The sequence below is a fragment of the Neopelma chrysocephalum genome, unplaced genomic scaffold (assembly GCF_003984885.1).
Source record: "Neopelma chrysocephalum unplaced genomic scaffold, ASM398488v2 Primary Assembly neopelma1_45, whole genome shotgun sequence".
Taxonomy (NCBI): domain Eukaryota; kingdom Metazoa; phylum Chordata; class Aves; order Passeriformes; family Pipridae; genus Neopelma; species Neopelma chrysocephalum.
The window spans coordinates 4430163-4444625 of NW_020897704.1; the positions used below are offsets into that span (position 1 = coordinate 4430163).

Sequence of the window (14463 nt, forward strand, 5' to 3'; positions counted from 1 at the left end):
TAAGGATTACACAGCAATATACAAACAGGAGCATTAATCTGCTTGTAATGAATTTATTTTTATTTCTACTATTACTAAATTCAGTAAAATTAATTCTGCTTTTTTGGGTAACCTGTTTCTTTCCATGTGTATTTCTGCCATGGGTCACTTTAAAAAAAACCCTACTCTGTTCTTTAAATTTTCTCTTGCTAGATTTTTCTGTGATGGTAACAATGACTCCACACACAAATGGGGTTCATGTACAGGGCACTACCATACAGGTCACACATGCTTATAGCACACAATAATTTTTAAGATTTAATTTCAGGACATGATGAAGTAAAAAGGGATAATATTACTGTTACCATTTTCAGTGCAAAGGCAGAACGTATCTGGAATGACTTATTGCTTAGTTAGTGGTACCTCGTATACCATTTAAAATAAAAGCCTGATAGCATTATACTGGATGAAGAAATCTGACTGAAGACTGGCAAACAAGCTGTTTTTAAAAATGGGTGACGGCTTAAGTAAAATTAATGAACAGCCCGAGACAGTTAACTGCAGCTATTTTCTAGCCTATTATTAGCAATTGCTTGGGTCTGAAGTTAAAAATTGCCACATCTGACAAACATCAAGTCTTAAATGAGGCAACTCATGCACAACCTCAAGACTATGGAAATTTGGACAGGTGAAATGAATTGCATCACCTGACAGCATGATGACAGTACAGCACAAGCTGAACTTGATTGGTTCTGCCCATCCCAGCACCTGCCCCTTCTAGCACAGGCTGCTGGGCTGGTGGCAGAGGTAAGGAGCCTATGAAAACCAGCATGCTATTTCAAGGATAGAAATACACATCTGGAGTGTTACATGGCTGATAATTACTGTCACAGTTTTTTTCTATAGCAAGACCTGAACAATCTTCAGAGAGCTCTCCCCAAACCAGAAATGATACGAGGTGAAAAGTCTTTAGGTCACTTTCCTGTTCCACACAAAGAATATCTTCATTTTAGGCAATCTAAATGGAATGTTATGTTGGATTTCTTCTTCTGCCTCACTTACCCCATCTGTGCAGTTTGCTCATTAATTCAAGGAAAGCCGAAAGGGGAACTTTCGCTACCCTTCTGTCCTCATTGCCTTGTCCTCTCCATTGCCCCAGGGCACATGTGTTAGTAACAGAATGGAAGCCATCACAAGGCCCTTGAATTCCCAAAAACTATTTTCAGCAAAGTGCCAAGAACTGACAATATGCACATTTTCAGGCCTGGCCACCTGCTCTGTGCTGAAGGCACACCCATGAGTGCAGCAGGGACTGCATCTCGCTCTGGCAGGGCTGCTCTGGCAGGTCAGCCCTGCCACCCTCCCTGGCCCCAGGACCACCCTGCTGACAAGGACCAACTGAAATAACAAAGTTGCAGCACTAGGACTTGTCCTTTGGAGCACATTTTTATCTCATCGTCAACACGGTACACGCGGTTGCTTAAAAAGTCTCACTGTGAGGGACAACCCTGCATTCCCTTTGCCCCTTACTGTAGCAAGACTGCCCTCTAAATACACTCAAGTGTTGTGATAACCATCACCTTCGTGGTTGTCACTGATGGGACATCTCCCTGGTATTCATATAGAGACACGTTTTGTGGCTTTTCAGACACAGAATCATAGAATCATTGAATGGCTTGGGCTGGAAGGGACCTTAAGGATCATCTAGTTCCAACCCTCCTGCCATGGGCAGGGACACCTTCCACTACACCAGGTTGCTCAGAGCCCCATCCAGCCTGGCCTTGAACACTTCCAGGGATGGGATAGCATATATTATTAGGAATACATGGATCTCTTATGAAAACATACACTGCTGCTAAGCATCATTGTACTAAAAGGCAAATTAAGGGAGACCTTTCTGTTCACAAAAAAGTAGCTAAATACCCCAGCTTTCAGTGAAGCAAAGTGGGTTTTGGGATGCCAGCTTTACTGTATGCCATTAAAGATGTACCCAGGCATGTTAAGACCTGACACACAGGGTATGTTTTATGGACCTCCCCTCTGCATTATCACCTGTATGGTTTTATGAAAGAACTGAGAAGCCATAAAAGCATAATGCACCAGCCAGAACAGCACCTTCAGGCATCCATATACAGATTCAACACCACTACCTCTCCTTAAGAAGAGTGCACACAGAAATATTTCTCCATTATTCATCTTTGCTATCGTTCCTACCCAGAACTTTTGCCACGACTCACCTTCCCTTTAATTTTGATACTGTTCAGACACCTTTTTTCTCAACTGAAAACTACAATGTGTGAACCATGAACAACAGTATCCACATACTTTTGTACTGTGCACACTCCAAAGTGTAAAAACAAAAGCAGCAGTATTTTCCTTGAAGATGGTAACTGAATTCTATCATATTGAAGTGTACCGAAAGCAAAAGCAAAAGCAAAAGGACCCAAGTTTTGTCCAGGACTTGTCTACATATGAATGTTATTTCCCACTAGGAAGGGTATGTATTTGAAGAGCTGCTGAACTCCCATGTTATTTTGCATCACAAACACTTTTAACTGTTCGTTAATTTTAAAGTGATCTAGGATAATTCATGCAAGTCTCTTGGACTTGCAGTGTGGGTGTTGTTATCTGAGGATTCCTGTCATAATGAACACCTCTCCCCATTTATCAATAAACCAAGGTATTTGGTAAATTTCGTGAACTTAAATTTATTCACAAACCCAGTAAGACTGTACTTACATAGGCCTTATTTTATTCTCCATGTGATCACTGTTGTTATTCAAACTAGTTTGATATCAATTGCATGTAATGTCTCAAGTTAACATTCCTCACATTGAGATGTAGTGAGCTCTGCCATTGACTCAGAATTATTCTTCCACTAACGCAGCTTTTCAGTAGCTAGTGATCACTGAAGAATTTTGTCCTACTGTATTACACATATGTAAACCAGTTTACATCAGCAACCTTTACTTCCTCTGCAAGAGAAAAAAAAAGAAAATTCCAGTTCTATCATTTTTCCAAACACTGTCACATCCCCTCTTACCTACACTGCTATTCACTAACTTACGGGTAAGACCTGTGCTTCTAGGAAAAGATAATGCAGGCAGCTAAGGCAGGTTTCCCCACACCTGGCTTTGGTTATCCAGAACTTGGCCTGTCTCAAGTTTCCAGGCTCCCTCTCCAGTCAGGGGAAGACAGGCACCTTCATGGATTCATTCACATATTGCAGACACATTTTTAGGATGAAATAAACCACCTTCAGGATCCATTTCTCTCTTTCAGCTAGAGGTAACCTAGACAATCTAGGCAAAGTACAACTCTCAGGCATTTACATCGCCAGCTGAGTACACACCAGATGACAAGAGAGGAATCTACTGTTCAGTTCTGGCACTTCCACGCAAGTTGCACCTTCCAGTTAGGTAAAAGGAGAAGTCGTATACAAAGAGCACTGCAGAGATGCAAGTAAAGATTAGGAAACTAACTCTGGTAAGGGGTTTTTGTTTGTTTATTTGTTTGTTTACATCCCCCCAAAACTGTTTCCCCATTTTCCCATTGCTGACTGTATTTCATTACCTATAATCTCTTCTGACCCCTAATTTTTACTTCCTTGACATTAGTATTCCTTAAAAGAACTATTAGTTTTAGACTGAACTATTCATTTGTGCCTTTTGGGCAAATTCCAAGGCTTTTTCAGATAGCACTTTTTCCTTTATTTACATACAGTTCTTCATTCCACGGTCTGCAGTTTGACTGACTTCTGTCTTTCTACAGCACATCACCTCCTCACTTACTGTACTTCTGTGAGGCACTGCAGTGGAAGTGTTTCCTTTTGCTCTCGTGAAGCAATTTTCAAGGGACCGATACTGAAATATCTTTAAAGAGATACTGAGACATAACAACATTTAAAGCTGTAAGGAAATTTAAACAGTTTAGTAGGATTATTTTACACTCCCACTCTTTTCACAGATCCTGATTTAGGATCCTGCCAACTACATCAATTTGTCCCAAATGAGTAGTTTAGGTTGCTTAAAAAATCACTGTCAAAGGTACTAGCAAAAGTATGTTTAATACAAACTTGTGAAAGTGAGACTTTAAGTTCAAGGGCAAGGTTCACTATACTACTTACTACATGGACGTAACATACAAGAAGAAAATCAAGTTAGAATTGAGCCAAAACAAATTTACAGAGAGACTGAAGAGGCAAAAGGGGAAGGGAGACTCTCCCATTGGGAGACAATTTGCTTTAGGCATCAGTCAATTTCCATCCTGGCCGTAATCCAAAACAGTAATTACTGGAATTTTCCAAAAGTCCAGTAACAATGGTGCTGTTTCACTCAGGCTCCGATTTAGGTAAAGAATGTTCCAAGATTTTCAGGGGATGACTGATTATCTCTTGTTCCCCTCCTTGGTCAGACAACAGAAGTTCCTGGTATGGACAGTGCCATCCTCACCTTAGCAATGCAAGGGTTCCTGGTATGGTCAAGGGACACTTCATCAGCCAACTCATTACACAAAGGCTAAGGCTTAACAGGAATGCCTGAAATCACAAAGCGGCCCCAAGGATGTATCACCACAACTCGTCACCACATGCTGGAAGGACACCCTTCCTCACAGCCTAGCACATTTTCCTTATTATTACTATTAGGAAAAAAGCGCCAATTATTTAAATAATCAAAATACCTACATTTTAACAAGTCTAGTAAAACTAAGATGAATTGTTTCAGAATCTGTGAAAGAATGTTCTCTTTTGGTAGTTGCAAAAAACCAATTTTGCTTTTAAAAAGAGTCTTTTTATTATTAAGATTTAGAATACTCATTATTCTGGTATCTGAGCTCCAGATGTGCAGCACAATACTTGACACCTTGAAGCTATTTTATTTAAAGGAAAGAAGTCTATTAAACTTCCATAATATTGTCAAATCAAGGCTGCAGAAGACAGTAAATAGTGGGTGCAGTTGCCTGCATATTCTGAATTTCCTTTCTTGCCCCACTGATACAATGTCCTTACTGGGATAATGTGCTCTATGGAAAAGACACGATCACACAAGACGTTGAATACAGGTTGTAGCTACAGCCTCCATTTTTTTTCCACTTCAAGTGTAGACTGAGCACTTTACAGGAGGAGGAAAGACAGAAAGAATTAACAGGGCTTTCATCCTGCATTATCTGGAAAAGTAACACAGCCTATCCCTGAAGCCTGATCAGTGTGGCACTGAACACAGCCATGCATCTGTCTTGGACTACAGAGCTGGTATGACTTGAATAATTAGATTCATGTCAGAGGGCCACAGTTAAATCTTCAAAATGTTGCTTTGCAGTTGATAGGAATGTAACATTCACTAGATAGAGCACAGTATAAACAGCTGCTATGAAAAAGATGTGGAACTAACAGTAATAACAAATGAAACATTAAAAGTACTTGGCCAGTAACTCCTTCATCAACCAGCGACTTAGTGTGACCTGACCTACACAGCACCACACAGACAGATGAACAATAGTAATTTAAGGGGAACTTAAAAATATTTAGAAATAGTCAGTGGAATACTATAATAAACAATAGGAGAGAATGCCACTCTAATAAAGCTTTTACATTCTAAAATACTATTAGAAGTACATACTTTTACTTATGATCTAAATGCAGTCACCTACTAGGTAAGGTACTTGTTTGAAAAAGCAAATACCATTTATTAAGGGAACTCTTGGTGCCATGGCACAGAATTCAGACTTTGGGAGTGCTGAGACTGCTACAATGCAGAAGATACTTCTCAGACATTTGCTACTGTTTTAAGCATACTGTGGAAGCAAGAACCTGTTCAGTGTTCAGCTGAGCACTACATGCTTTGATTCTGGCAAGGAAACCTCTGATGTTTTCTGACTGTCTTTTGAAGGTATTTTTTAAATTTCAACTCTTAATTGCTCATGTCAAATGATTCAGGAATCATCTGCTTCACAGATTACCTCTTTCTCACTCTATTGTTTTTCTTGAGCTCACAATGTCTAATACAATATTTGGAGGGAAGCAGGGAAAGAAATCTGTAATAGTGTTCCCGTGTTCTCTGACTTGATCTACCTCTGATGTGCTCCTTGAGATGTGGTGTAGCCTCCCCTCTGGCTTTTGTAATTTCTTAGTAAGGTAAGGAATTCATAAATCAGAAACAGCCATGACAGAGGTTTATTTTTTTTCTTTTTCTGAGGGAAGAGACTGTTCCTGTAACCAGAACTGAGCATCTGCAACATGGTTTTCATGCAAAGTAAGGCTTAGTTCAACTGTCTGTAAAAGAAAGAAACTGACTCTAAAGTGACTCTGTCATTGCTTCTTTTGTATGCAGTGGCTGATTCTCTTTTTTTGCATACCCCAAAAGACATTTATGTACATTTTTCTGTCATAAGAAAAATGGAAGACCATTTCAACTTCTTAATCCAGAGGGTGGTTACTACAACAGGCTCCCCAGGGAAGTGGTCACAGCACCAAGCCTTTCAACTCAGGATATTTTATGACTCTAACCAATAGCGAACACTGTTTTATCCCCTTTTCTTCATTCCAGCCCATCAGGCCCTGTCTTCATGAAAGAAATGACTAGAAAGCTAACACCTCTGGAACAACCAGCTCTCCCTGTGCATCAAGCTGCCAGAAGGAACTGTTCTAAAGGTGTAAGCACTGCTTAATCCTGTACAATTCCACAGGGTAGGTCTCTCTTCAAACAAGGTTTTCAGTAGCAGCTGTGTAGGCAGATATGAGAAACACTGCAAGATAAGGAGGAAGACAAAGTTGGTTTATATCACACAGAACAACTCAGTCACTCATAAGCAGGAACATGCAGGGTGAGGTGAAAGGGTTAGAGAAAAAATGTAGTTTTAAATGTATAACAATAGATCTAGAAACAGAATCACCCTTCTCCCCATTCATCAACATAAAATGAGTACAAGCTTCTCTGGAACCAGTTTTTAAGACTGTCAGAGACTATTCTTAGTAACTCGGGGAAAAGGCTGTGGACAATATGAGTAACAGAAAGAACAGTTACCAGTGAAAAGAGTACATGAGTTTCTCCAGTTGCAAAATGTTGCTGTTGGATGAAAGACGTTTTGTTTTCTTCACTCAAAATTGTGTACTTGCTCTTTAAACTAAGAACTCTTCTAGAAAAACCAATACCACATATGATAATAGGTATTGGTCATCTGAATTTTGCTGAGTATCAAGTAGTTCATCTTTGTAGAAACTGATGTCAACATGCAAACTATTACAGTTAAAAGATTATTAAATTGTAGCTATTAAGTATCACAACATAAACAGTCCTCTGCTACTTTGCTATGCAAAGGTCATGGAAATACTAATCAGAAGTTCTGGATTGTATCTTGCAATAAAGGAAGCATTATCCATCTCCATTACGATTTCTTCCCTGTTCCCTCAAGAGAGCATGAGCACACTGACAAAAACCAAGGCTGGCAGCAGTGGTTTATGAGATGTGGTATGTCATAACACAATCCTGAAGCAAGACGTCTTTCAGGAGGCAACAACTAGGACAGATCTTAACGAAACAAATTCTTCAGTTGGATGTAGAATATTGGCATTGCATCATCAATGCTGGTATTTTTAGAACCATACTGCAACAACACACATACCATCTATCCTGGCCTGTCATGAGTGAAAGCAATTTAAGCAGCATAAAATCATGACAAAGTGACTGGGCTGCTCAAATGCAGTGGAGTGCTGCTCAAATGCAGCTGTGAGTCACCCTAGACACAATCACACAGTGTAGTCTGGGTGAGAGGTAGTTCCAGGCACTCCATTCTGTCATGGTACAATGAACCTACCCTTATGTTGTGCCTGTCTTTGATGTTTTACCACACTTGCTGTCCTGGAAGCTGCTGTATCTACATACTGTGCATTGCAAAGGAAAGAAGTACAGTGCACACCAGGAATGGAAGTGATATGAGTGGACTGTAAACAAGCAAACAAAAGCTTGATATCTTTTCCCCCCTCCATTTGTTTCTCTGTAGCCTATAGTCCTATCTAAAATGCTTCTGCCTGTTATGGAAAGCCACCTTGTTGTGCAGAGAGTTTATAAACACAGTGTTTAGTTGTCCAACTGTTCCTAAAGTGCTGTGTGGCAGGACTTAATACCAAGGAAAGGACAAGGAATAGAGAAAAACGCTGTTTAATGGAAAGCACAGTGCAAAATGAAGCCAAGAGCTAAACCACCAGTTATTTAATTTTGCCAAAATAAAACAAGGTACTTTATTCTACAGTGTGTTTATAGAAAGAAAAACACATTTTCTATTTTTTTTTTGTTTTGTTTTGTTTTTATTTTAATCCACCACTTAAGGCATTGTTCTGACATACACCATAGCAGATGGCTGGACTGCAGTGGAAACTAAACAAAGGCCTTAAAAACTTGGAGTATTTAAACATGCTTGGCTTAAGGTACTTGACATCAGTTGCGAGATGTTAATGTATCATTCCAGTTCACATTGTAGAAATATTAATGTAACACTCCCATGACAATGACACCACACATATATGTTCTTGGGACAAAACAGTTTTAGGTGGCACTACACAAGTCAGAGAAAAACCAAGAAGCTGAAACAATTATAGAATAAGGAAAAGCTTATGTAAGAGTTCTTCAATATTTTTCTTCTGAAACCTGGAGGATTCAGGCATACAGTTACAGATTCAGGCATATTCTTCTTTGTAGAGGCCCAGTCATGTACATTTTAAACACAAAAGCAAGTAAGTTGCCACTACTGTTTTATACTACTAATTTCAACTTTTTCACTTCTTAAGAAAATAAAAATCTTGTATGCAGAAACTTTCATCCATTTCAGACCATGTGCCTCTCCCTGAGGACAAAAAATGCTTCATTTGCTCCAGGCTAAATTTCTGTTAAGTATTCTTAGTTTCAAAACAGATGAGGACTGAATGCATCTTGAACACCGAAAAACTAGTCACACCTGTCAATTAAGGGGAGTAAGATAAAAATCTTGCTTACCTTTCCATAAACAACAGTTTTGATTAAAAAAAAAAGTAGTATCATCTAGTACATAATACCCATTTAACATTGTATTACATGTTATAAGGGACATATTTAAATCAAATTTCAAGCAATTTTTTTTAATTACAGTGAAATAACCTTAAACAGTTTCCCTTTCCACACCCCCCCTTCATGGTCATCAAATATGTCATCATCGTTTGGGGATACAGAAGATACCAAAGTCAACAGCAGCTGTGATTTAATAATTAATGCTCCGATTCTTCTTATGGGGTCGGAGAAAATATGGCTACATTACATGTCATTATATTTACACAATGTTTTCTTAGGAATGCAAAATCCAATCACACTATGATATCACGTGTTGTTATATTGATCAATCTTTCCAATAACACTAGCTTTAAAAAGTATTGTAATCTGATCCATATCTAGCAAGGTTAAAGTGAAGACCAGAACTTACTTCTGCAGGCATTCCAGCTCCGAGGGCAGGTCACAACCTACATAAACTCTATTCATTAAACTATATTCTAACAGTGCACAAAAACAGGGATCCTACAAGAGAACATTAATATATAATTGCAGTCATGCTGCTCTGTGAAATGAATTTTCAAACAATTAACAAGGCACATGAATGTAAGAGATTTAACATGACTTCTTCAAGAAACAGAACTCTAAAAATGGTGCAAACATGGTGTAACATGGGAGGATGACACCTATAGCTCTCTAATTTACATATGTTACGTGTAGGTGTAGGGGACTAAACTTTCTATTCAGGCCATTTGTGGAATATTGCTTTCCTTCTTATTTGTAAAGTTAGACATAACATCAGATATTAAGAAAAGCTCAGCTTACTCCCATGAAAGGACCATGCACAGGTTCAAAAGGAAACCACCTTCCTGGCAGCTGCTGCATTAATTGGGAACAATCACTTCTGCCACCCTCCATTTAAAAAGTGAAGTAACTGCGTTTTTTGTGAAGAATCTGACTGTGTGAGGTTATTCAGAACATGCTTCCTGGACTTGCAGGCTGCTGGAGAACTTCAGCCTTGAGGCTCTGACCTCTTCTAGAGACAAAAAGGACTATGAGCCTGTATGCACAGAGTACCATTTCCTTTGTGCTTGGAAATCTACTGTGTAGATGCCTGAACTATCTATACTTACAGGAACCCACGGTGTTCATATCTTCCCAAATGCAGACTGAGGACAAAGTACAAACTCTTAACATATTCCAATGCTCCCTCAGATCAGATTAACACACAGAACCATTCAATTACTGTGGCAAATAACACATGCAATTCAAAGATATAAAACCAAAACTTACTTTCACAAGAACATGAGGATTTCCCACGACAATCAGCAAAGCTTTTGCTCTAGTAATTGCTACATTAAATCTCTTTGGGTTACAGAGAAAGCCCAAACAGTATTTTTCATCATCAATTAAGTCTTCCTGAGATCGCACCTGAAATAAATTAAGGATGATTTTAGAAACAGAATAACAAGAACACAACTTACCTAGCCATAGTGTAACTTAATATTTCCTGACTGCAATGATCCACTCAGTTGAATGACAATTCACAATGTGTCTTTTCTGGAAGCCTTCTTAAGCAGTCTCATCAGTGTGCTTTGACTTAGCTTAGAAAAAACAGCCAAAGCAACTAGTGTGCTGTAACTATTGCTGAGTTGTTTTTCACTTTTACTTTGTCTATATTTGAACCTATCTTTAAAAAATGAAAATTTTCATGACCTAAATAATGAGTTCTTCTAAATAGCAGCATAGTACATACCGAGAACTACTTTAAGAGAATACAATGCTGGACTGAAAAGCTATGGTATGAGGGGGAACAAAGAAAGAAAGTAAGCATTGTACCACTGCCCTCAGGAAAAAAAAAAGTGAGAAAATCCCACAGACTCTTCCCTCAAACCACAAAGGTAACTACTCAGTACCATAATTTAAACAGAAAGCAACAGATTTTTAATAATCCAGATTTTAAAGAGAAGAATAACTCTACATGCATGCACCTAAAAATAAGCTCTACCTTCAAACACTGTGACAGACTGACAAAAATACAGCTTGTAATTTTTTTAAAGGCCTATATCTAAAAGGAAACATAGAGAATTAGACACGTATAAAACCACAACAATAAATATACGTACTGTTGATAAGATGATAACTGTATACTCCTGGCCTTGAAACTCTTCTACTGTGCCAACTTTAATGTCTGCCAAATCAATACTTCTCAGAAGAAATTTAATTTTTTCCACCTACCATAAAATAAAAAAAATGTTTGAAGAAATTTAGTTTTACATTTGAGAGTGGATTACTTTAAAACCAAAACAACACCACATATACAAGTATGAGTTTTAACATGGAAATGTCAAAAGGAATGCCTACACCAAGCTTAGCCACCATCCACTACTAAGATTTTAAAATAAAACAGTAATTTTTCCTCAGAAATATCACACTTATTACACAACTTAGAAGATAAAGTACTTCCTACCATAATTTAAACAGAAACCAAGAGATTTCTAATAATCCAGATTTTCAAGACAAGGATAATTTAGCTCCATAAACCCTTTTCTTCCAATGTGCATCATATCCAAAACCATGCATACCACAGATGTGGTAGGGCAAGCAGCTTCCTCCAGCCCCTCAAGAAGACTGTACAGAGATTCCACCTTTACTTACCAGGTGCATCATACAGAGTGAAAGACAGAGGTGAGATATGATCTTAAGTATCCTCACAGAGCCTCATGCACTGAGATTCTCGCATATGTGGGATAACTATACTGCCATCTGCTAAAAGCTGTTTGGAGATTATACCTGAAGTGCTCCAATAAATTTAAGAAGGTATCATGCCTGGCTAAGATGAGAATTAGCGTCAAAGACTACTTTCTAATCAGTGTTCCCACAATACAAAGTGACTTTCTTGAAGCAGACACTACTATCACATGCCTTGCATCACAGGCAGATGAAAGGCACAGTCACATTAAACCATGTGAAATCATCATTTAGGGAGTGTAAGAGATTCAGTCACTTCAATACTACATATAAATATATAAAAAACAAGTAGTAATTGTAAATATGGGCAGGTGCAGACACCTGACCAGATGGATCAGTACAAGCAGAGCTTTAATTTGCAAGTGAGATTTCTTCACAAGGGCTTGGTCTTTTCCTCACACCTCACAGTGTTTCTCCCAAGCCACATATACAAGGTTATAAATACTGAGATGTGAACACCAAGAAGAACTATGTGCACACTCTTCAGGACCTCCTCTGGAACTGAAAGGGTATTAATTTTATTTCTAAAATGAAAGTAAACATCACATTAAATATAAATACTTTTAAAAATAAAGCACAGCATTTGATGTTCAGCATTATCTAGAGGTTTAAATAGCAGCCCAAACTTCAAGTGTGACTACAAGTCAGCTAAGAAGTCACAATTTCTCTAGTCTCTTCTAAGTCATAACAAGGTGACATGCCACCTACTTAACTACATTTCCCTTTTGTTCTGGTCCTCAGTACTGAGACTGACAGAACCAGATTGCTGTTCCAGCTATTGGATACTAAATTCTTGACTTGCCCTCTTTACTTCTAACAACTGAAAAATCTGCTTCTGTCTCCAAATCTATCTCCTTAATAATTTCCTGATTTTTAAAACTAAAAAACCAGTAGAATGACATTATTGTTTTCTTTAACTCTATATTTCAATGGCAGCATCATTAATGATTGATAACACAATGTGTAACATGACACACTACAGTGAAATTTTAAGATATGCCTCCCTGCTTTAACAAACAACAGCCACAATATAAAACCACAAGATGAAATACAGCAACTTTGAAGCTCTTAAGATATTAGACCTGTTAAACATTATACCTGTTTACGATATGGTGTAATCACTCCAATATCTGTCACTGACACTGCAGCGTTTTCATTTTTAGCAAGGTGGCAACAGTACTGCATCACTTGAACTGCTTCAGCTGGATTAAACCATGAAGGACTGTGACCTTCACGAGTTTCAGTGCCCTATATTAGGGGAAGGGAAATGAGATGATGGGGATCAGGTGCAGAAATGTATTTATTAATACATTATTCTTATACATCCCGAATGCAAAAAAGAGTGATGGAATGTTATATATAATTTCTCTTCCTCTCTATACACCCTATCCAATGAACAAGTATCACCTAATGTTTTATAATATTTTTTATACGTATATGAAGAGAATTGATAGGACAACAGTACTTTAAGTGTGCAACAAAGGAGTTAAATCTCAACTAAAGAATAACATGTGTTACCAAGTTGCTTTTGTGCAAGGTAGAAGAGTTCAAAACCAAGCCTCTCCAAGCAGGGGATATTACCACTTTTTACTAACTTCTTAGAAGACTAAGGAAAAACTTTTTTTCCAAGGTAGTATTTTTTCCCCTGCTCACTTAAGCCTTAATAATCCTTTAGTTTTAGAGGATTGTATCCATTTTAATGTAGCAAACTCTCATCAAAAGCAAGCTAAAGGCAGCTGACGGTAACTCCATCTTGGTCTTCTGCTATGAATTAGAACTTGTATCAAAATGTCTCCCAGAACACACCTCAACAGGCAGCTGCTCAAGTTCTTGGCAAATATTTGACTTCAGTAGTTGTTTCTAAAACCAGATGCTCAGGAAGTCACATTACTTGCAAAAGGCAGTTTATTCTTTTTTCATATTCTTTCTAGAATTCATTCTAAAGAAAACTCTTCCACAACATCAGCAAACTGCTATCAGGCCTATATAGTTCACTATATGAACATTTTACATACCTTTATTCCATGAAAAATTAATGGAAATCCCTTCCTGGGCAATTTACCCCAATTCAACAAAGAAGTTACTACTGAAGCGTCTGCACAAACTTCTAGCTCCTTATGATAAAACAATTTAGATGGCAAGGCAAGCAATGCAGAATGTGACCTGTAGTTCTTCGTGAGTTTTGTGATCTGCAAAGTCAAACCCCAAAATCCAAAACTGAAACAGGTAATTCATCAGACTTCTCAGAACACAGCTCCCAAGCAGATACTACCTTACCATCTTCTAGCATTTAGCATTTCTAAAGCTGCCAAAAAACTGTACTCAAGGCAAAAACTGCAGGTTGATCTAAAAACTGGATCAAAGCAGTTTTTTGAAGGACCATCTCTTTCCTCTCCAAAGGAGAAATAAAAGGAATTGAATGTACATGATAGATGAATTGGTCATTCTTTGTTTTTTAAAAACATTTGATCTGTAGGCATATTATCTTTTTTTAAGAGTTTGACTATTTTCATGGAGTTTCCATGGGTGTAACTTGTTATTGTGAGGAAGTCTTGACAGGCAAAAAGGGAGCATCAGAACAGCTGACAGAAGCTGGCCTTAAGACACTGAAATGTATTTGTCTTTAAATGAAAGAATAGTCTTAATGAAGCATTCTAGACAGTAATAACCAGCTTGAAAAAAAATATGTCCCGTAAAAAGGATAACATAGGATATTCCA

General features: G+C 38.0%; 1 protein-coding gene across 3 annotated transcripts in view; it reads right to left on the bottom strand.

Annotated features, from left to right (window-relative positions):
- Nucleotides 1-8279: 8279 nt before the first annotated feature.
- MOV10L1 (Mov10 like RISC complex RNA helicase 1) overlaps nt 8280-14463 on the bottom strand; it is a 32509-nt gene continuing 26325 nt past the window's right edge. For all 3 annotated transcript variants that reach the window (XM_027679229.1, XM_027679230.1, XM_027679231.1), the window contains 6 exons: nt 13760-13933; nt 12843-12992; nt 11120-11227; nt 10287-10424; nt 9427-9518; nt 8280-8928 (listed from right to left, as the gene is read on the bottom strand). In XM_027679229.1, the coding sequence (XP_027535030.1) occupies nt 8919-8928; nt 9427-9518; nt 10287-10424; nt 11120-11227; nt 12843-12992; nt 13760-13933 (672 nt within the window). In that variant the 3' untranslated portion in view covers nt 8280-8918. The remainder of the gene's footprint in view (nt 8929-9426; nt 9519-10286; nt 10425-11119; nt 11228-12842; nt 12993-13759; nt 13934-14463) is intronic.